The sequence below is a fragment of the Capra hircus genome, chromosome 11, assembly GCF_001704415.2.
Source record: "Capra hircus breed San Clemente chromosome 11, ASM170441v1, whole genome shotgun sequence".
Classification (NCBI taxonomy): Eukaryota; Metazoa; Chordata; class Mammalia; order Artiodactyla; family Bovidae; genus Capra; species Capra hircus.
In genome coordinates, this window is record NC_030818.1 from 29,148,177 (window position 1) to 29,171,989 (window position 23,813).

The following is a 23,813-nucleotide window of genomic DNA, read 5'->3' on the forward strand; positions in this document are numbered from 1 at the left end:
TTTCTGGAAGAAATAAGGCATCCTATAGATTTTCAATTTCTCCTGGGGAAGATACGAAGTATAGAGAATATTTTCCTCTGGGCCTCTTGATAGCTTTCCCACACAAAGCCAACTGCTACTAGCACTTTACCTGATCTCTGTAAACCAGCATGCTGGGACTTGACCGTGGTTTGTCCTTAAATGAGTAAGTGGCCACTTGCTTCTTTAACAAGTCCAAGAAGTCAGGAGGCATGTACTGGGGAAGGTCATTTAGCACTGGATCATTTCTTTGCAAAAGAGGTGGTTTTTTCCTTCCTTCATTTTTAAAATTGTAGGTTGCTATCACTGGATTTAACAGGGATTCTTCAATAAAAGTTTTCAAGTGGTAAGTGCCAGGATTAGGAGTGTTCTGTGGAGAATTGATATCATTTTTCAAGTTAGTATGTAAATTGGTAACATCTCCTAAAGCATCATTCTTTCAAAGGTCACTCCTAAGTAGCATTTCTCTTTGTTTTACTTAGAGAAATGTTTTAATAAAATTGCATCAAGCAAACACTCCCCACAGAACAACATTTCAAGACAGTCATGATGACTTCCTTTCTGCGACAATTGCTTAACTATAGCAAATGGGTTATGGCCATAGATAAAGCTTTAACTTTTTTAAAAGTAGCCTCAAAGATACTTAAATTTGAGATTCTATTTGACTATCAATGTCAGGTCTCTCATGAGAACCCTCTGAATAACTTTCGTGACTAAACAGAAGTTATCCTACTTCAGCTTAGTGGATAGATACCACGTGTTTCTTTCTAACTCTCAAGTGGGAAGCTATAGGATAATAACACGAGATTGAGGATGAACTGGCAGAACACATGGTCTAATTAGTCCAATAAGAGGTTTGGGACTTTCAAATCACAACCACAGTATGGCTGAATGGCCAGGCCCGACAGTTTAGTCACTGCCGCTTTTGTGACCATCTTCCCACTGAGCACTCGACTCAGTTATACCATTAAAATTAGTTTCATTCCAAAGAGGCTTTGGTCCCTAGGGCCCCTCTGTTATGGAAAGGTGTGAATAGAAAACATTTCTGCCACACAGAAATAATGTATCTTGAGAGAAGGATCCTTCTGGTCATCTTTCTTTCCTATATCACCATCTTGCTTTCACACATTGACCATGTTAACACAAGCTATCGTAGGCTCTTACTTTTTGAAGAAGTAAGATAAAAACTGAAGTCAAACACCTTTCCAGAATGCCTAAGCTTAGTTGGCTTTATCAAGATAACCTGTAGTGTAAAACACCTAGACTCCTATAGTTGTTTTACTTCCAAGGTTTACTGCATTCAAACTTTAGTTTCTCAGTCATGTGCTGATACTAAAATTATCAGTATAAAACAAGCCCAGGTAGATCTGAACAACCATTATTTCCTTAAAATTAAGTATTAGTGATTTAAAAGGTCAGACTCAAATACTGATTCAAATAGGAAAGGATGAAAATACACATACCGTTAATGCTGTTCTCCACCATCCTTCTCTTTCAAAAGATGATGACTTCTGGGTTGGTTTCTATTAGTAAACATAAAAATGTACTTATTCATTTGAGAAGTGATCACTAGAAGTTAAATATCACTTATAAAACATGTACTTGAAGAAACTGATACTGTATGAAACTGGTCACCCTGAATGAAAACAAGAGCTCCATAATCAATTTTGCCTATAATATTTCCTTAAATTGCTATTTTAAGATCTTAAGTGCTTTTTAAGTATCTAAATTTCCTTTGCGTAAATTAGAGTAATAAACATCCCTATCACAGGACAAGATGGTTAGATGGCATCACTGACTCAATGGCATCACACACTTGAGAAAGCTTCAGGAGTTGGTGATGGACAGGGAAGCCTGGCGTGCTGCAGTCCATGAGGTCGCAGAGTCGAACAAAACGGGGCAACTGAACTGAACTGAACTGAACCATCCCCATCTCACCAAGATGTCATAAGAATAATTAGGTGACAAAATTTGGTGCTCTTAGGAAGCAAAGCGGAGAAGGCAATGGCATTGCACTCCAGTTCTCTTGCCTGGAAAATCCCATGGACGGAGGAGCCTGGTAGGCTACAGTCCATGGGGTCGCTAAGAGTTGGGCACAACTGAGCGACTTCACTTCCGATTTTCACTTTCATGCACTGGAGAAGGAAATGGCAACCCACTCCAGTGTTCTTGCCTGGAGAATCCCAGAGACAGAGGAGCCTAGTAGGCTGCCGTCTGTGGGGTTGCACAGAGTCGGACACGACTGACGTGACTTAGCAGCAGGAAGCAAAGCGGAGAAGGCAATGGCACCCCATTCCAGTACTCTTGCCTGGAAAATCCCATGGACAGAGGAGCCTGGTGGGCTGCCATCTATGGGGTCACAGTCAGACATGACTGAAGCAACTTAGCAGCAGCAGCGGGAAGCAAAGAGTTACGTAAACCCAAAATTGTATAATTGTTATTATGATTTATGGCTCAGGGAGCTCAAGGTAAAAATGTATAGACATCCAATTACTGTAATATTGGGGCTCAAATTCCTGGCCATATTGCAAATGTTGAAAGTGCCATTTTCTAGATTTCCATATGCTATGACTTGGGCTTGAACTCCAGCTCAGCAACTATCTAGGTGCACTAGGCAAGTTAACCCTCATGAACCTCAGCTTCCTCTTAGGAGGACAAAAGGCACCAGAGCTGACATGAAAACAAGGCATCATGAAGACCTGTACCCACAACCAGGACTCAGTAAGTGGTGGCTTTTATTTTTAATACCTTATCTGCCAAGTTAAGAAGAAAATTATTTTGGTGCTTCACTGTCAACAGTGAAGGCAACAGAACGCAGTTGCTTAGTTTTTTCCTTTTGTTATTTCCACTAGGCAAAATCGTTAAAATACTGAGTTTCACTTTCATTTAGAATACTTTTTTATTGCTGTGAAATACAGGTCATCTCAAGCAACAAGGCATTAAAAATAATAATCTAATCAGTAAACTGATATAATTCATTCTTCCTAACATATATCCATGTATAAGGAACTCTGGGCTTCAGTTTTACTATGAAATATAGGCATTTCTCTGAAAAAGCATTGCTTCATATGCACTGCTAAGTCTGAATTTCTTCCTATACATTCCCTTTATTAGATTTATGTTGAATCTTCTCTGTTGCACATTTATAGTCACAGAAATTGAACGTTTTCAGGCAAGTTAAGACAGGTCTCCACCACTACCTCAGTTCAGTTCAGCTCAGCTGCTCAGTCGTGTCCGACTCTTTGCGACCCCGTGAATCGCAGCACGCCAGGCCTCCCTGTCCATCACCAACTCCCGGAGTTCACTCAAACTCATGTCCGTCGAGTTGGTGATGCCATCTAGCCATCTCATCCTCTGTCGTCCCCTTTTCCTCCTGCCCCCAATCCCTCCCAGCATCAGGGTCTTTTCCAATGAGTCAGCTCTTCACATGAGGTGGCCCAAGTACTGGAGTTTCAACTTCAGCATCAGTCCTTCCAGTGAACAACTAGGACTGATCTCCCTTAGGATGGACTGGTTGGACCTCCTGGCACCACTATCTAGGGCAAGGGAAACGAAGCGGGAAGAAGGGAGAAGTAAACACGACACATCTGAAGGAAGGTACCTGGCAGCTGCTGTTTTGTTTAGCCCAAGACAGGTGACCTCAACTTCCCCTATCTCCCACTTCATATTCACTTTAGGGGTGAATTACTTTACACAAGTTAGCTAAACATCCCTTGCCCAAATTTATTTAAAAACTAAACAAGACAGTTATATTTTATAAATACTACAGTAGGAAGCAAGTCCAATTGCCCAAGGAAGGAAAAACCCACTCTCTTGGCAGATGGTGGGGGAGGGAGGGAGACGAAGGAATCTAATAACCCTGTAAAAGCAGTTGTCCAGCGCAAGCTAGCAATAGGTTAAGACGGGGGTGGCAGCTGGGAAACAGGACAGGAAACAAAGGACGAAGGGTAAAGATAAGTGAGAGCTAGGCAGCAGAAAAGCAAATGAAGGGCACTCAATGATCAGGAAGAAAGGACTGCAGGCGTAGGCATGGAGGTAGGAAGCGGAGGGGCACAAAGACCCAGGATTAGAGACAGCTGGTGTTTTTGGCGGAGCCCAGCAAGGGGAACAGTGTTTTGAGAATTGAAGGCAGGGAAGGCAGGCGGTACCGAGGCCAAGGCAGAAGCCCCATGCCTCAGGTCTTCCTTACTGCGGTGGAGGTGATGGCGATAGATTGATCCATTGCTGCCTCTTCTCTCTAGGCCGAGGCTGGCGTTCGGTTGCCAGGAGGCGCCTCGGTCCGCCGGCTCTAGAGCATGCGCAGGAGACCCGCCAGTAGGTTTGGCTCTGCTGGTGGGGGAAGGGAGGCAGGCACGCACTTGGGAGGAGACCGTCACGCACGTGCATGGTAAGAAAATCTCGAGGGCTCAGGAGTCACCAAGAGCCTGCGCCAAGGAGGCTTGTAAAGGAGCTAGAGCATCCCATGATCTCCACCTGCCCTTTCCCAAATCACCTCCATGCTAGGAGATAGCATGATTAAGGGAAAATCAACCTTAGCATCCACTTTCTTAGATTGTTTCTAAACTCCCCCAGAAGGAAATTTCTGGGTGTCACTGCTTTGAGAAGTGCAGTGAGCTCTGGATACAATTCTGTGAAACCACGGACCACCCTTTACCCTCTGTATAGACCCTTTTCATTGTCAGCCTATCTTGGCTGTAGCTCCTCAACCTATACATATTTCCATCTTTAAAACCAAACGTCCCCTCAACCTTAATAGTTCGATTACCTGCTGTGTTTCAAATACTTCACATGTATTTAATCCTCAAAATAACCCTGTGAATTAGGTATCAATCCCATTTTATGCAGGAGGGAAACAGGCTTCCTTGGACAGTTTGGCACAGCAGACTGTATCACACAACAGTGTCAGAACCAAGTTCAAATCCAGGCCTGACTCCAGTGCCCGCAATGGTCCACTATACCATGGAGTTTCTGGTTCCTGTCAAGCTTTCAAGAGTAGTGTAGATTCATTTCTTTCCTCACCTGCCCCATACTTCCCTGAAACCGTTACTCTGACATCATACACCTTTAAGTTAAAAACTGCACTTAGTAAATAAACTAGCCAGTTATTCAGTTGCCAAAACCCATGGGGATTCCTCAAGCTCTTAGCAAGCTTGACTTCAGTTCATCACTGCACCGATTCCTTTTCCATCCTTTTTGAATCCCTCTTCTCCCTTACCAGGATTCGTATTTGCTGATTTATTATAAAGAGGTGAAATATATTGGAACCCACATGGGGTAATCATGATTAACTTCATTGAAACCTTGAACAGTCTTAGCACAATGCATTCAATAATTATTGCCTTTAGAACAAAAGCAAAATTTACAATCTAGCCTCCTCTTCCCATTAGAACCTCCTGATCTGATGTACACTTACAAATCCAACATGCCGCCCACCATGTCTCCCCAAATGCTGACCCTTCTGCTTGAAATGCTATTCCCTTCTTCATGGTCTGGCAACCCTCAAGGGTCAGCTCCTCTAAGTCTCTTGAAGGACCCTGTGCCTTCTTTATTGAAGACTCACTGTGACAAATCATGTCTCCCCTAATTTGAAACATATCCAAGCCCTTTCAACACAGTAAGTTTTTTTATAAGTTAAAACCAGAAAATGGACTATAGCAGCACTTTTCAAATGTGCACATGAAGTATCTGGCAATATTGTTAAAATACAGACTGAGATTCTCTAACAAGTACTCACAGGTAATCGTGTGGGTGACTTTTCTGGGTTGCAAGAGAGGACACCATTAAACTTCTCCTAAAATACTGGGGCTATTCAATAAATTCATTTAACAAAGCCTTAAAAACAGCCAAAGGGCAGGAGGAGCCAGGCACCAGGTTTGAAATAAAAAGCTGAAGTTATAAGACCAAAAGACAAGTAAAATACAGAACTTTCACCTAAAGTGATTAAGCCAGTCCATTACTGTGCCTCATTTTACTTTCTTATTTTGGCTGAGCCTGTAAAACTGGCTCAGCAGACTAGGGACTTGTACCCTAGAGACTGAATACAATGAAAGGTACAGAGAAGTCCAGAAACCCATAGAAGGTATGAAATATAAGGGAACACCTAGATGAGAAAATAGTTTTTTGGGTATTGCAAAAATAGAAACAGCATGGGTCAATGATTTCAAGGACTCTGCCAATAAAACAGACTAAGTATGTAGAATAAACAAAATGTCCCCTTAAGAAAACAGTCTTGTACAGTATACTGTTTGATTTTCAGGTTACCATAACAGCAGTTTTAAAGGGAGGAGGCCGTTCTCTTTGTGAATACAAGATTACACTATGTAGAGATCAACGGTGCCTATGCTATGCATCAGATTTTTAATAAAAATTCTAGATAAAATACTTTATATTATAGAATCATTTTTAACTGCACAGTGATAGTTCTGGTTAACTATCTGAAAGCAAACATGCTACAGATTGTATTGAGAAAAAATTAACAATTACTATGTTGCTTCTAATATAAACCACGTAATATGGTTAAGACTTAAAAGATAAGGTTTTTTATAGTTCTGATTTAAGATTATGTAATGCTTAACTGTGTGACTTTTGTTAAAACTACAAGAATATAAAATTAGCAGTGTGATGCGCACAAGTAACCAAAAAACGTTTTCCCCTTCCACCTTACCACCTTACTTCAAACTATTGGAACTAGAAAAGCGCCAATATTAACTTTGCCTAATTCCCTCATTTTTTAAGGATTGTAACTGATTAACAGCATATAATACAATGCAAATACTAAGAACTATGCTAAGTGCTGTGTGTGTGTGCTCAGTCATGTCTGACGCTATGCTAAGTGCTTTACCTAAGATTATTACAAAAGCCAAGTTAGAAACCACCTGGGTAAATTACACCCATTTTACATGTAAGGTAACGGAGGCTCAGGTAGTACTGACCTCTTCAAGGTTATACAAAACAGTGATCTGACTACTGCTTCAATAAAACTCCAAAGCCCATGTTTAATACTCTGGAGATTACTGTGCCTCAATAGCACATGAAACTCGTATCTAATCAAGGTCTTCCTACTTAATCACCTGCCTAATATGTAATAATACCCTATTAGGATGATCAATTCCTGTAACTTCCCTTGTCCTATTTAAATCATGTCTCTTTTCCTTCACGACCATCCAGTTTTCCGTCTTCTGGCAAGGTAACATTGGTATTAAACTAGTCAACAATGCACAGTAACCTGTCAAACAAACTGCCCTCTAGGAAATTAAATGCCTTGTGGCTGTAACAATCAAGGAACATACTTCAGTGTTTTCATCCTGGCTCTGGTTTGCTACAGATTTAAAACTAATTAGAAAAACAGAAACCTTGATAGCCACCTTTTGTACAAAGAAAGCAATAGTCTAGAAGCAAGGAAAACTTCTAAATAAAACAAAGTTTAGTTACTGTCAAGCCACTACCGAAGATATTGGATTTGTAAAACATGTTGAAGATAGTTAGGCACAACAGAAACTTCTTTATGTAGTAGAATTAAAAAACACTATGAGCAAAAAATTAGAAAACAGGTGAAACAACTACCCCCTGCCCCAATTTGGATTTTGGGGTTTTAAAGCCCAAATATTTAAAAAAATCATTACATGGCTGAAGTCAATATGGATAAACAAAGCCAAAGCTGAAAATGACAAAAGTAGGCAACACTGGATACCTACCGTATGTCAGTCCCCATGCTAAGTACACTTACACAAGAGTTTTTAATCTTTCAGTTAAACCTTTTGAAGGAAGTATCACAATCTAAAAACTAAATACAATCTTAAATAGTAAAAATAAATATCTAAATTATACCAAGTAGAAGAAATCACACCCCCAATTTGACTGTCAAAATTGTTCAACATCAAATTAATTAAATGACTCAGATTCAGAGCAACAGTTGGGTAAATTGTAATTTTTTTATTGGAAAACAAATATACAACTTGGAATGGATTTGAGGCAAATTGTGCCATAAGCAGATTTTCTTTAAGTGGCTAAAACAAAGTTTAAAAAGCAAGTTAACAATAAAAGAAAATGTTTCTGGTATAGGACCAGCAGTACAAAAAAATAGTGTACGAGTACCTGGATACAACACCCGTTTTGCAATAGTGCAACTTTTAAGTACATATTGTTGACTGTCCGTAGTCCACGCAGAGTTACAACTCCACACTTCAACAACAACATGCTGACAGTTCCTAAAGAAAACTACTCGAAAAAAAAAAGGCATAACCCAGATGTTCCCTCATTTGACCAACTCCATCTAAGTTTAGATGTGCAGAAGGGCTTAGATATATCCAGAGTAAGCCACATGCAACATGTTACTTGATCAATTTTCTAAAATAAGGTTTCAGGACAATGACAGTAAGATAAGGGAAGAAAACATGGAGGAATGAAGTCCTAATTACTATACATGCATATTTTTTTTTTTGACAGTAGGGGGAAACCTTTTACAGATAAGTTACAAACAAAGAAAAGGCAAATAAACAATTTTGTACAAGAAATTTAACACATTCTGTACAATGTCTTCACTTTGCTGTCATCATTTGTACAAACTCTGAAAAAGAAGAAGTATACAAAGATGTTGAGTCAATGGCAAAGTCTGACAAAACCAATCACATCTACTCAACTTCTCAGCAATTCCCACTCCCCTGTCTTTCCTCAAAATTATAAAGTACAGAGGAAAGCTAATTTACTGCTAAGGCTGGATTCTTCATAAATCAAAAATTACTTATGATTATTAACAAATAAACCAAATTATTGCTTTAGTTTATCATATGTAATACTTCTGAACAGAGCATGTATAATTTCAGACTTAAAGCTAATTGGAGGAAGGAGAATCCAATGAAAGACATTAAAGTCACCTTAATTTTGAGGATCCTGAAATAAGTTTAAAGAAGCTTTTAAAACTGTTCCACAATGGTTACCAAAAACTGTTTTATCCTAGTTTGGAGTGCAGTGCTTCTTTTAAAAGGGTAGGATCTGACAGTAATGCACAGGATAAGGCTGTGACAGTGGAAAGACTTACCTTCATAGTTTACTTGACCATCACCATCAATATCTGCTTCCCTGATCATTTCATCAACCTCTTCATCTGTTAACTTCTCTCCAAGGTTTGTCATCACATGGCGGAGCTCTGCTGCACTAATATAGCCATTACCATCCTACAAAAAATTTAGTAAAATGTCTGAGCAATATTATAGATGTAATGAGCTAGATAAGAAGTTTATTAAACTTCACATTCAGGAGCAAAATATACTTTAGAAATCCACACAAACCTTTATTTAACTATTTCTTAGTTTCAAAGTCAATACCTCTTCTGCCACAAAACTAATACTCTCTCACTATATATATATATATAAAACTACTGGGCTTCCCTCATAGCTCAGTTGGTAAATAATGTTATTAGGAAATCTCCTATACTAAATTCTTAGAAAGCTTCTGCTTGATATTCAAGTATGCTGGCAAATAATCACAGAAACAAATCTTCAGAGATTAAGAGATCCTAATATATTTAAAAATCCTCAAATTAAAACAGAACAAATCCAGTTTCAAATACTTACCTTATCAAACACACGGAATGCTTCTCTAATTTCTTCTTCACTGTCTGTATCTTTCATTTTTCTTGCCATCATTGTCAGAAATTCCGGGAAGTCAATTGTGCCATTACCTGCAATGGTATTGGTTGAAATATTACAATATTTGAAATACTAAAATATTACAATAGAATTTAAATGCCACTTCTTCAACGCCCTCTTCTCAAACCCAGAATTAAGAAGATGTACCATCAGCATCTACTTCATTAATCATGTCCTGTAACTCTGCTTCTGTGGGATTCTGCCCAAGAGACCGCATTACAGTTCCCAATTCCTTTGTTGTTATAGTTCCATCACCATCCTTGTCAAATAGTGAAAAAGCTTCTTTGAATTCTGTTTGAAAAAGAAAACACAATCCAAATGTACAGGTTAAAAATGAAGTAACCTAAGTGAAATGTATTAATCAACTCTCAAAGCAAAGATATTATATGGAGATAGGACCTGAAATGGGATTTTTATTCCTGAAGGTGGAAAACCTTGTGGTATTTCAAACTTTTTAAGCTAATCATATGCTCATACTGATCTACCTGGGAGTTTTTTCCATCTAAAATCTCATAGGGAACTACAAAATCTAGACTAGATAAAAGTCAAATTATTGTTGAAAAAGCAGAACCAAAAAACCCCAAATGTCTGGCTTCTGTATTTTCTGTGGAACACAATTCTAAATTGTAGATCTAACCTACACTCACAATATAAAAGGACCAAATATGTTTATTTCTATACAGCAACCGTACTACTTACAGTAACCTTAAAGTCAAAATTAAGTCCATTTAATCACTTACTAAATCAAAAACAAAAAACTTTAAACTTTAGAACAACATGCATTAAGCTAGTTTCCTTTTCTGGAGGACAGAAGAGACTATCACCAAATAATCTGTAATGATGTTAACAATGGGATGATAAAGGGATGTATGGCCAGTTTTAACTCTTATTATCATTGAAAACAAAAATAATTCAGACCTCTCTTCAGAATATAAATTCCAAGCTTGCAACAGAATGAAATGTATTATTGCCTAAAATCTTTAAGGTACTATTGTGAAATGATGTTGTTTTTATCAATAGTTCACTATTAGATTACATGGAAAGCTACTAGAACAGTCTAGGATACCCAAATACAGAGAAACTAGAGATTTACTTTAACAGTGCAAGACAGCACATTAATAAGCTAATAAAGCGAGTAGGAGTAGAGATATTAGGCTCAATCAGCAAGTAAATACAAAAACATAAAGCACAGAAACTAAAAGCAGAATTTGGAACTCAAATGCCTGGGCTTAAAAGAATTCCAGCTCTGCTGCTGCTGCTGCTAAGTCACTTCAGTCATGTCCGACTCTGTGCAACCCCATAGATGGCAGCCCACCAGGCTCCTCTGTCCCTGGGATTCTCCAGGCAAGAACACTGGAGTGGGTTGCCATTTCCTTCTCCAATGCATGAAAGTGAAAAGTGAAAGTGAAGTCGCTCAGTCATGTCTGACTCTTCGCGACCCCATGGACTGCAGCACACCAGGCTCCTCCATCCATGGGATTCTCCAGGCAAAAGTACTGGAGTGGGGTGCCATTGCCAGCTCTGCTACTAACTAGTGATTGAACCTTGGGCAAATTTTCCACCTCAGCTTCCTCATTTTTGTTACTTAAGTCTAACTGTACCTTCCCTTGTGGCTCAGCTGGTAAAGAATCCACCTACAATGAGACCTGGGTTGGGAAGATCCCCTGGAGAAGAGAAAGGCTACCCACTCCAGTCTTTTGGCCTGGAGAATTCCATGGGGAATTCCTCTCATAGGCTAAGGGGTCACAAAGAATTGGACACGACTGAGTGACTTTCACTTGTTCACTTGGTACCTACTTCCTAAGTTAAATAGTTAATATAAGTAAAGCACAGTGAACTATGCCTGGCAAGTACTTAAATATCAAGAAAGAGATGATGTCATTTTCCTGTAGCAAAACTACAGAGGAAAACCTCTCTTGACTTTCACAAGTCCTTTACTTTCTACCTTATACTGCCAAAGGGTCTCGCTATTTGTCTCTTGCATGTAGATCTGACCAAATTTCTTCTTTTCTCTCTCCTTGGTCATTTCATCTATGCCCACTAATGATGAAGACTTCAGTTAGTCCACTCATCTCTCTCAACGTTATACTTTTATTTCTGACATCCTACAGGACATCTCCCCTAGCTGACCTCAGGGAAAACTTAATGAAAATGAATTCCAAACACAGCAACCCTAGGAATACAAGCAAGTTACCTTAACTCTTTTCCCCTGAAACAAGGCCTGCTGAATTCTGCTGCTGAAATACTGCCTGATTCTTTTTTCATCCCTACATCCAACATTTTGGTTCATGACCCCATCATCTTTTATCCAGACTATCACAATAGCCTCCAAATGGGTTCTTTATTTAAAATTACCCACACAAGTACCTGAGTCCTATTACCATTTTGGATTATCACACTATTTTCTTCTGCTTTGATTCTTTTAATTGTTTAGCTTTAGACTAGTATCACTGTAGTAAGTGCTACTTACTCTCAGTGCTAAACAGTCCACTCCATTTAAATGTTAACTTGTTTTCAGAGAAACTGTCCCGATATTAGAAGCTTAGAACCAAACTACTGACTGATCTTATGAAAATATGCAATACTAACCTAGACCAATTCAATGACAAAAGTAAATCAGTAAGTCCTGCAAACAGCAGAATTTGATTAAAATATTTCTACTTTACCCGAGTTTTTTTAAAAACAGGATGTACAAATACTGTCTGAAGTATATAAACTATTAAGAGTTTGAACACATTAGCATCTATCACCTAGTAACTTGGCCTCCAGGAAAATTACTTAAGAGATTTATATTTAATTACATTCTCTGCTATAATATAGGCATCATTTAACACCATTACGTACAAAAATCCCCAGATATAACTATCAGACATAATCATTTTACTAAATGACTTAATTTCAAAAAGTATTTCTGAAAGATGCATGCTACACATTTATGTATGTTCTAAATTTCAAGAAGTTTAAGAGGCAGAAATACCTGTAAAATCCTGAAATAAAAATAAACTGAAAAATACAATTCACCTGCTTTTATAGCTCACCACCTGTGCTTCAGAACTTGTTTAATCTTCATATATAGAAGCATATCATTTTAAACAAGTAATTCCCAGGAATGACTTGAAATATAAACCTAGGAGTCAAAACTCCAATACACAGTAAAACAGTTCTCTTCAATATAACTGATGGAACCTCCCAAAATCTATTAGAGTTATGCCTAAGTTGAAACTTTCAGAAGTCATATTATTACTCATTTTAGATTTTCATTAGCAACCACAGGATACCTTTCTAATTAATTATGTTTTACATAAATTCACATTATTATTAAAACAGGTTATCATAATTAAGAAATGTCTGTTTACCAATTTCTATTCATTTATAAAATTCTGAACTTAATGATCCTTTAAAGGCCATGTATTTAAATCCTTAAAGGCCTTTATTATTGAGTAAGATTAGTACTTTTTTTAAAATCAAGCCTGGACTGCAAAGAGATCCAACCAGTCCATTCTGAAGGAGATCAGCCCTGGGATTTCTTTGGAAGGAATGATGCTAAAGCTGAAACTCCAGTACTTTGGCCACCTCAAGCGAAGAGTTGACTCCCTGGAATAGACTCTGATGCTGGGAGGGACTGGGGGCAGCAGGAGAAGGGGATGACAGAAGATGAGATGGCTGGATGACATCACTGACTCGATGGACGTGAATCTGAGTGAACTCCTGGAGTTGGTGATGGACAGGGAGGCCTGGCGTGCTGCGATTCACGGGGTCACAAAGAGTCGGACACGACTGAGCGACTGAACTGAACTGAACTGAAGTTTTATCCCTACACTGAAATTTAAAAGTTTAAGCATAAATTTCTTTAAAGAAAAAAATTATTTTACATTTTTCCTTTAAACACTAACAACTAACGACATCATGGCAAGTCATCAACAAAATTAACTTGTTATTATTGATGTCACACTAGACTGTTCTGGATTGCTCTTTAAGACCAGGGTAACACAAACAATTCTAGACACTTCACCTAAACTGTAAGCATACATTTTTCTAGGCCAAGTTACCTGCTAGAGGAATTTTAAATCGGTCAGCATATGAAGATAAAGCTAACTGAAAAAGTACCTTAGTATATTCAACTTTGCAACTCAAAAGTAAAGGACTCTAGGAGGAGGCAGAGTAATTGTTAGGATAGAGTAGGTACTGCTTTAGAACATATCTGTGTGCCACAGATCTTTGAAAATTTATATATTCAGGAAATATTTACTCAGTCCTTACTGTGTGGGAGGTAGTGGGGAAACAAGAGAAAATAAGGATTTTTATTTTAGTAGCATAAAAGCTTTAGCTCCTCTACTTTAAAGGTTCACTAAAACTTGGGATCCAAGAACAGCTTTATTAAAAGCCTAGGAAAAGGCAGGGTAGGGAAAGAACCTAGAACAGATTTTCCTGCTACTCTCACTAGAAGTTAACTGTATGACAGGAATCAATGAAAAGATAGAATTTATCTAAGGACAATGTTCCATGAACTGCATGTATTCTTTACAAAAATGCTATCAAGTATTGAGGATTGATCCTCTTGAATTTAACAGACACAAACTACTTTTTAAAAGAGTTGTATGAGTGTTTGGGAAAGGAGTAATGAGCACCAGCTATGTAACTGACACTGAATAATTCACTATCTACCCTAAAGTGAACAAGCTGTGCCATGCAGAACTACCTGACTGAGACTACAGAGAAACAAAGGCAAAGACGACAGGTCTATTAGAGAAGGTAAGAACTTAAGATTGGAAATAATAGCCCGAGTCATACATAAACTATTCCAGAATAACTTACATTTCATCAATACACCTAAAATACTACATATGAACAAAAGAAATCATTTCCAAAGCTCTGCCTGCCTACTTCAATATACTCTATACATACAAATTTACCAACCCTAAAGAGCAAATTCGCAGCTTAAGTCAAATGCACATAGTAAGAAGTCCTCAGTGCTAATAGCTTTCTACTTTATACAGTCCAAGCAAATATTATCTGTGATGAGAATTTGAAATTATTGATTTCTGGCTCTGCCAAGTCTGTGTATGAAATGTGGGGTAGTAAAGTAATACCTGAGTTCCAACTGGGTTTCTCAGTTTTCTCTAGCGTTAAAAAAAATAAGCTTTAGTGCTTTTGAGCACTTGAAACTCTCTGCCTATCAGGAAAACCACTGCAGTTAAAACTGCCTGATGCTTTCGTTACTAAGTCTCTCTTTAATCGAAGTCAAGGAATACAGTTTGAAAAGCATTTCAACACTGAAATTAAAAAAAAAAAAAAACTAAAACAACCCTTTAGAAGTTTCCCCACATTTTGTTAACTAGCCACCTCAAAAATAATAGAATAAAATCAAAAGTACTACTGGTTCAGCATGATGACTACATGACATCAGGTTTTATGTAACAATTTCACATTTTCACAGCAAACTAAAGGATACAAGACAAACTTATTTCATTCAATAGCTGTCACCACTTTTAAGATAAAACTCAAATTTACTGTGTCTGTAAAACAGAATACTAACTTTTGCATCTAAGTTTTTCACTAGAGAAATGGTTATTCCCTGATTGACCGACCATATATGCAATTCTAAGGTTAAAATATTAGCTACTTTAAACCACAGTAAATTCAACATTCATTTTCTGATTTTACATTTCAAGTTAACTACTACTTGGCCTCTTTTCTTGTGGAGATTAAGTTTCAGTGTTAAAAACTGCCCAGAATTAATCTTTAGACTAAAATAACTTCAAGAAAAACAAAACAAAGACCACCCCAACACCAGGCTCAAAAGTATATCTACATAACCTAAAAACATGTCTTTAATTACAGTTAGCCCCACACATCTTTCACAGACAAGCTTACCTTCTCACTTGCCAAAGCAGGTTCAATTACTCTCTTACATTACACTCGTTCCCATCTACTACACAGATCAAAGTAAATTCTTTCATACAAATATTTTTTTGAGAATGGCTTTTCAATTTATAATAAAATTCAACGGGTATAACCTAGCAAAGTTATTTCTCACCTGCAATCTGCTCTTCAGTCAGCTGGTCAGCCTAAAAAGAAATCAAAGAAATAGGTAAGTGGCTTGACAGTATGTAGTTTAACAGTTACAGAAACAAGTTTAAAAACATTTAGGGTTTATCTGGTTTCATATACTTCTCAACTTAATTTAGTTTACTCCTTAGTACCAAACACAGGGGGCAAATGGCAACCCACTCCAGTATTCTTGCCTGGAGAATCCCATGGACGGAGGAGCTTGGTGGGCTACAGTTCATGGGGTTGCAAAGAGTCGGACACAACTGAGAGACTTCACTTCACTTATCTCCAAAGCTAAACTACCTTGCCCCCAAGTTTAAGACGTGAAAATATTTCAGAATATATTAGAAAGTCTAAATTTTACATAAATTTTAAAAAAGCAAATCTAGCACACTAACACTACAAAGTTTAATTGGAACTGTATTCTTCTAAAGCAAGGATAGATGCAAAAGAAGCATTGTTTCCTTTCTCAAAGTCAGTATTTCTAAACTTAAGCTCATCTCCTCAGGTAGATAAAAACCATTAATACCAGAAATCTCCACTGAATCAAAAATAATAAACAAGAACTACATTTAAACTTTCCCTATAAGTGATTACATACTTCATTTGAACATGCGATGTTCCAAACCTCAAAAAACCCAAAGATTACTAAGCAAACTCTTTATTAAAAAGATAAAAATCCAAGGTGTACTGGTTGGGGCAACATGAAAGTTACCAGGTTTGCTCCTCCTCATCTGCCATGCAACTGCAGAGAATCCAGAATTCTGAATATTTGAAATACATTATTTACAAAATGTTAAGTCCAGTTATTCATTTTCTTTTGATGTTTAAAATTCCAAAGTGATAAGATTTGTGATGTTTTTAGCAAATGGAGAACAGTTACTTGTTTTTACTTTAAAAAAAAAAAAAGCATGTTCAGGCATTTGCTGAAACCCATTATATATGTTGCTTTTATTCAATCTTCACAACCCTAAATGGTAATACCACCATTAATACTCTATCTTACAGATGGGGAAAAAGGCTAAGGTTAAACTTTAGGGAGCAGGAGTACAAAATTACTAACATGTAGGGTCAGGATTAAACACTTGTTGGACACAGCCGATACCTCAAGTTTTAAATTCAGAGCACACTATAAAGATACTTGCAAAATAACAAGGTTCCCTGTTCCTCACGTGGCCTTCATCCGTGGACATGCACTGCTTACTGGAACATATATTCAGAGGCACTGACAAGAAATAGCTTCCTAGCTAACATTCCTACCTACAGAAGTCAACCATACTGTGATTAATCCATTCATTTATTGATATGAAAGAAAAACAAACACTGCCTGGTTTCATTTTAAATGAACACACCCCTGGAAAGGATAATAACCTTAATACAGGATGGCATTCACATTTTCTCTAGGGGACAGCATGAGAACATTTGAGAAGAAACCCAGAAAAGCAGAAATTTCTTTCCCTGATCAATTTTGATTTGACCTTGAAGCAAACGCAAGGTCTTTAGAAAAAAAGCCAAGTCTAGCAATTTAAAATTGAAAAGCCAATAATCAAGCTCAAATGCACAAGTTTATAAAATAAAAATTATCTACTTTATCCTGACAAATCCCAATTCTCCAAGTATTAGGTATAAAATCAGATTGTGTTCTCTACAAATAAGAATTAAAATCCAGTAAATCCACTGTTATTTTTTACTTTGTTAGAGGCTATAGATAATTTACCTCTGATCTAATTCCATCCCGCAGGATTTCTATCATTTCTAAAATAACAATAACATGGCATGGTGCTTTGAGACATCACTGGTTTAGTATCCCAGCTCTGCCACCATGTGACCTTGGACATGTTACTCAACTTCTCATTGTCAACTCCATCTGTAACACAGAATATTAATACCTACCTTGCAGAGTCATTGTGCATTTAGAAGCTATATAAAGGGCTAGCCCCACAAGTTCAGTGAAAATTATTTTATGTAAGTTAATTAACCAAAGAAGCTACAATGTTAAGATTAAACACCAACCTGACTAGTTCAGCTTTCACAATGAAGGTAGACAGGTGGGGCATTATCAAGCCCTTTACAGCAAACTCTCCATTATTTCTTTTTAACTTTTTTCTAAGATGAGAAAATCTATTTCCACAAACAGAAGCCACAAGCCCAGGAACAAATAGGGCAGAAGAAATCAGTTTAGGACTAAAAATGTTAACCCGTGTGGAAAACACAGTAACATACATGAAAGCTGATTGACTGCTATCTGCAGAAACTGAGACAGTGGGGTTTTTCCAACAAATTGTGAGGGAGATTTTGGGAAGACTCACATATGAAAGCTGAGGTGGTTTTAGGAAGAAAAAAAACTTTCCTTTGTATTTACTACTAACCCAGAGTCCAAGGCTTTAAAATAACCTTCATCAGTAACTTTCAGACTAAAAACTACTAAAAGTAAAAACTCAAAGCTCCCTAGCACTGTAATTTGTAAGCTTTTTCCAATGACATGCAAATAAATTTGGTTCTTATTTTTGTCTATGCAGAGTGTCATTTTCTTAGTAGAAGAACTAGAAGAATTATACTTTTGGGAAAACTCAAGCTCATTAAAATGTGTTTATCTCAGTGAAGAGTAATTCACTAGAGAGATGATTACTTCTTACTCCTTTATTTCTACAAATATTGCTTTCAACTGCTACTGTCAACTCTAGAGAAAGCTCCCAAACATTAGTATATTGCTCAGGTTTCAGCTGAGACTTACTGGACTAGACTGCATTTTGAAGAACCAAAAGTGATTTGTAAACACCGAGAAAAACCAGAGTCCACTAATCTAGACTACATGGGTGACCTTAAGGGAATTATGTGCCTATTTAACATTTCCCAAATGGCATTCAGAATTAGGTATGGATAACCACGGAGCTTATCTAGTCAAAGGTGGTATAAAAACAATCCAAAATTCTTATCTCAATAAATGTATGAGCCCATAGGCTTGAAATGGAACAAACTTCCATTTTGCATTCATTCCTGTTTACTCCAAGTATTACTTAGATACAACAAATGCTTCCATGCGAAGCAAAAATTTTTCTACTTTCAGAAGTCAGGGCATTTGTTTTACCTATATCAAAAGCAGTCTCTAAGTTATTTCAATAGAGTTTAAAAGATATCTTTAATTCTGATAGAACAGTATCTTGGCCCAAAAGGGAAACTAGAATAAATTACTTAAAAATTAGGACCTTTACTGAAGGCCTAATTTGATCAGTCTATCTGAGCTTAGAACTTCCAATACTTTAAGAGGCATAATTAATTTCTTTAGTCTAACAGAAACAGATCTTCTTGCTGTTCGATGGGTATTTACTTGGATTCAAGTGACCAAAAGTTCCACGTCTTCACATCTTTTACTAATCTCATCACCCCTGCCTCAAATCTTCTTAAACTAATCAATTTCCCTTTCAATGACTATATATCAACTATATGTAAACCCAAGAGCCATGTGAGCAAACTTATTCCGTATCAAATAAATGTTCATTCTTTGACTTTATGGAATCTTAATTTTAAACCTTCAGGTCTTGTAATTATAAAATTACCTATGCCACCGGTAAAGAACCTGCCTGCCAATGCAGGAGGCGTAAGACAGGAGGGTTCCATCCTTGGGTGGGGAAGATCCCCTGGAGTAGGAAAGGGCAACCCATTTCAGCATTTTTGCGCAGAGAATCCCACAGACAGAGGAGCCTGGCGGGCTACAGTCCATAGGTTCGCAAAGAGTCTGACACAACTGAAGTGACTTAGCAAGGATGCTTCCCAATTTAGTTAACAATGACGGTCAAAAACACTCAAAACAGTAATGACGTGATCAGTAACTACAAAAGCTTACTTTTGGCAAAGGACCATGAAAGGGTAGATACAAACTGTGCCTCATCAAGAAAATCTGAGATCTTGATTTAATTATCAGTGATTAGAAACAAACTTTTCATTTACATAATATAAAAAAATTCACCCCACAATTCAGAACCTTAATTACATGCTTATATTTTCACCTAAAAGAGTAAATTCAACCAGCATATTCAAATTTAGGATAAAATAATTAAAATATCAAAATGGAACGAGTACATCAAACAAATGTGAACTCCTCTCCCCACACCCATACAGGGTGGAGGTTTCAGTTGGCAAGGATTCCCAACTCCTGTTTAAGATGTCACCTTGCCTCCTGGACACACCCATCGCCTGTAACCACTTGGCAGAAGGAACCACAAAATAAGTATTGCAAATTACCGCTCTCATTAGACTTTTTTTTTAACAGGAAAGAGCAAGAGTTCCGGTCTCAAGTGACAGGAAAATGCTTTAAAAAAATCCCGTCCCCCAATATACTCTTTTATCACCATAGTCTTTGACAATCATTAATGTACAAATGAATTAAACTGCACCTAAAAGATGACCTGGCATTTTCGCTACGGAAATAGCTATTTTCAAGGGTGTTGGTGCGGGGCAATACAGTGTTAACGGATCTTAAACATTTCAACGTGCACGTGAGCACTCAAATGAGGACTGCGGCCCCTGTCAAAGGCATCCTTCCGATTGTTACTAGAGGGTAAGATAGACTTTGGCAACAGAACGGGAGTCACCTCGGAGCTGGCTTTCGGTGAGTGAATAGAAAAACGCCTTTCAAACGCCAGCTGGAGTCTGGCTTTCTCTAATGAGATGCGCAGTGCGAGGCTGCGCTTAACTTCAGATATAGTCATTTCCTTCAACGACAAAACCACTTAAATTTTTTTTAGATTTAGCCTGGGAAGTGGAATTAGGCCTCAAGGCCCATATGTAGCAGAAAGATCAGGATTCACCGAGCTTCCTCCTAGCCGCCGGGGGTGGGGGTGGGGTGGGGGATGGGAATCGGACGAGGCTGACCTCCCCAAACGTTGCCCGACCGGACGACCCCGCAGCGCCGCGGGACGCCCAGACCTCCGCAGTCCTGCAGGTGCCAGCGCAGCAGCTGGGGCTCGAGCCGGGTCTGGCGAGCTACGGCCGCGGTCCCGAGCCCGCCCCGCCCCCGGCCGCTCCCCGCGGACTCGGCCCACTCAGCTAGTCCGCCCGCCCGCTCGCGCGCCCCCAGCTCCCTCCCGGCCCAGCACGCGGGGGCTGCGGGCTAACGGCGGCACCGGCGCTCGCCCCGGGCCTCGCGCGCTCCCGCCCGCCCCCTCGGCGCATGGCGGCCGCGCGCGGACAAAGGCGCTTCCTGGCGCCCGCACCAACCGTCCGTTGAGCTTTCGAATACGGCCCCTGGCTGACCTTTTGAGATGCCCGACCCAAGGCTTCTGCGCTCCCGCTCCTCCCGCCCGTCCACCCTCGCCTACCCCGGCTGCCCCCGCCCCGGCTCCATCCTCATCCAGCCTCTGAGGACCTCCAAGGTCCCGGGGGCGGTGCGCCTGGCCCCCGGTACACCACGGGACACCTCCCTGAGGAGAGTGGGGGTGGGGGAGCACCTGCGACATAACCGCCGTGGACGCCCCCAGCCTCTGGCGCGCCATCCCCCTGGCGAAGACCAATCCTAGAGAGTGTGAGAAAGGCTAGTTCCCTTTCGTCGATTCGCTTCAGCCTCTTACCCCCTACAGGCCGAGCGCCCGCAGCTTAGCGACGCACTCACCATGCTGCAAGCGTTACCGGTCTCCGGGACACAATCACACAACTACTCAGCTCGCTCGCTCCACTCGGACTAATTCTCCCCCTCCGCCCCCAGCGCCTCATAAACACCTCCCTCCGCCAGATCCCTCCGCCACACTTCAGATAACGGAACATCATAAACGAGTCCCGGCCAACCCCCTCCCCTCCAACTCCTCTCGAGACCCTTTTATCCACAATTATGTGATAGACGATGCAAAAGATAAAGGGAAGGGGACGAACGGATGACGTAAGTGTGTTTCACTCCCTAGCGAGCCGTTGAAGAGCCGGTGGAGTGGCGCCTGAGGGGCGCTACTTTGCGGCGCGGAAGAGCATCGTAGTAACGACGCGCAGCGCGATGATCGTTGAAGCCTCCTCTGATTGGCTGGTTCGTACCTGCAATGCGTCACTGGGGCTCGCAGCCGCTGCCGGGACGCGGTGCAGCTTCTGCCGTTGCGGCTCGGGCCGCGCTGTCCTGGCAACTGCGGTTGGCTGGAAAGCTTTCCTCCTCCACCCATCCTTCCTCGCTACATTTGCACGAAAGCTTTCCCGCCCCGCTGTAGGGGGTCTACGAAAATAGCGATTAAGAATGAAGCTGAAAGACCCAGTGAAACCCGTACCCCGCGCTCTTCATCTCAGCCTCGTTTATTCGCCTTATGGAGGCCACACGTTTACCATGTAACTCCCCCACAAAGCGAAAAGTGAAAATCACTCAGTCGTGTCCGACTGTTTGTGACCCCATGGAATTCTCCAGGCCAGAAGACTGGAGTGGCTATCCTTTTCCTTCTCCAGGGGATCTTCCCTGCCCAGGGATCGAACCCACGTCTCCGGCATTGCAGGCAGATTCTTTACCAGCTGAGCCCACAAAGCCCATGAAAATCTTGGTAAGGGGGAATGCAGCTGCTCACCTGACTAATCCTAAAGGAACTTCCGTTTATACTTCCCCTTTGCTGGCTGACAGTAAAGCAGCTGCCTACAATGCGGGAAACCCGGGTTCAATCCCTAGGTCGGGAAGATCTCCTGGAGAAGGAAATGGCAACCCCCTCCAGTCATGGACGGAGGAGCCTGGTGGGCTACAGTCCATGGGGTCACAGTCAGACACGACTGAGCAACTTCGCTTTGCCTTCATCATGGGGGTAATTTACCGGGGGGGGGGGGGGGCGGGTTAAAAAACGCAGTATACAAAATTCCAATAGCCCCTTGATACTGTGGAATAATAGGGTTCTGGCTTGGAGTGAGACCTGGGTATGAGTACTGGTTGGGTCAGATGTACAACCTTGGATGAGAGGTTTAATCTTTAGCCTCATTTGTAAAATGGAGGTTACAATACCTATCTTGAAACGTTATAAGAATTAGAATCATATAAAGATTATCATCTCGGAGAATGGCAACCCACTCGAGCACTTGCCTGGAAAATCCCATGGACGAGGAGCCTGGTGGGCCACAGTCTACGGGGTCGCTAAGAGTTGGACACGACTGAACGACTTCACTTTCACTTTTCACTTTCATGCATTGGAGAAGGAAATGGCAACTCACTCCAGTGTTCTTACCTGGAGAATCCCAGGGACGGAGGAGCCTGGTGGGCTGCCGTCTATGGGGTCGCACAGAGTCGGACACGACTGAAGCGACTTAGCAGCAGTAGCAGCAGCAGCAAAGATTACCATCTAGGTAAAGCGTTGAAGTACCTGGTACAGAATAGGCACACAGTGGTTACCATAATAAAACCATCGTATTGTGTATATGTGATCATACTGAGTTTCCTAATGAATTTGCCCTTTTGAGTCTTTAATCTCTCAGGTTTAAATGAACATTTTTGAAGCCACATAGAAATTAGCTCTGAAATTGGCAACCACTGTTGGTGGGAATGTAAAACAGTACAGCCGCTTTGGAAAATAACATGGCAGTTCCTTAAAAAATTAAAAATAGAATTACCATATGATCCAGCAATTGTGCTTCTTGGTATATACTCAAAAGAACTGAAAGCAGGATCTTAGAGATATTGTTACACCCATGTTCATGGCACTATTCAAGACAGCTAAAATGTAAAAGGGATCCAAGTGTTCATCAGCGGATGAATGGATAAGCAAAATGTGGTATACATCTGTTGTACATAAACGGCATATTATTTGGCCTTAAAAATGCTGCAATATGCCACAACATGGATGAACTTCAAGGACATTATGCTAAGTGAGGTAAGTCACAAAAAGTCATATATTGTATGATTCCATTTATTTGAGGTATTTGGAATACTCAAAAATCACAGAAACAGAAAGTAGAATGATGGTTGTCAGGGAAAGGGGGAATGAGGAGTTATTGTTTAATGGGTATAGATAAGAGTTTCCTTTCTACAAAATGAAAATAGTTGTGGGGATGGACGGTGATGGTAGCACAACATTACGTATTTAGTACCACTGAACTCTACACTTTAAAATGGTTATGATGGTAAATTTTACGTGTGTTTTGTCACACATGAAA

General features: G+C 39.9%; 2 protein-coding genes across 3 annotated transcripts in view; both read right to left on the reverse strand.

Annotated features, from left to right (window-relative positions):
• The window catches only part of C11H2orf61 (chromosome 11 C2orf61 homolog), a 34,933-nt gene extending 30,693 nt beyond the window's left edge, over window positions 1-4,240 (reverse strand). Inside the window, 3 exon segments of the mRNA XM_005709632.2 lie at window positions 131-388; window positions 1,482-1,541; window positions 4,208-4,240. Of these exon segments, the coding sequence (XP_005709689.1) occupies window positions 131-388; window positions 1,482-1,541; window positions 4,208-4,240 (351 nt within the window).
• CALM2 (calmodulin 2) lies at window positions 7,931-21,508 on the reverse strand. 2 transcript variants are annotated; one of them, XM_005686574.3, is made up of 6 exons: window positions 21,325-21,508; window positions 15,703-15,733; window positions 9,813-9,956; window positions 9,591-9,697; window positions 9,056-9,191; window positions 7,931-8,584 (listed from the first exon to the last, which is right to left on the reverse strand). In XM_005686574.3, exons 1-6 carry the CDS (start codon window positions 21,325-21,327, stop codon window positions 8,556-8,558), a joined length of 450 nt encoding a protein of 149 aa, XP_005686631.1. In that variant the 5' UTR covers window positions 21,328-21,508; the 3' UTR covers window positions 7,931-8,555. The 2 variants fall into 2 exon arrangements, with proteins under 2 accessions (XP_005686631.1, XP_017910688.1); XM_018055199.1 differs by having other exon boundaries at window positions 21,284-21,399.

Excerpts from the sequence above, each read along its gene's own strand:
- CALM2 (XM_005686574.3), bottom strand. Across the intron at positions 9,698-9,812 it reads TAATGAAGTAGATGCTGATG|GTAATGGCACAATTGACTTC; the intron begins GTACATCTTCTT and ends ATACCATTGCAG. Across the intron at positions 8,585-9,055 it reads TGGTCAAGTAAACTATGAAG|AGTTTGTACAAATGATGACA; the intron begins GTAAGTCTTTCC and ends CTTCTTTTTCAG.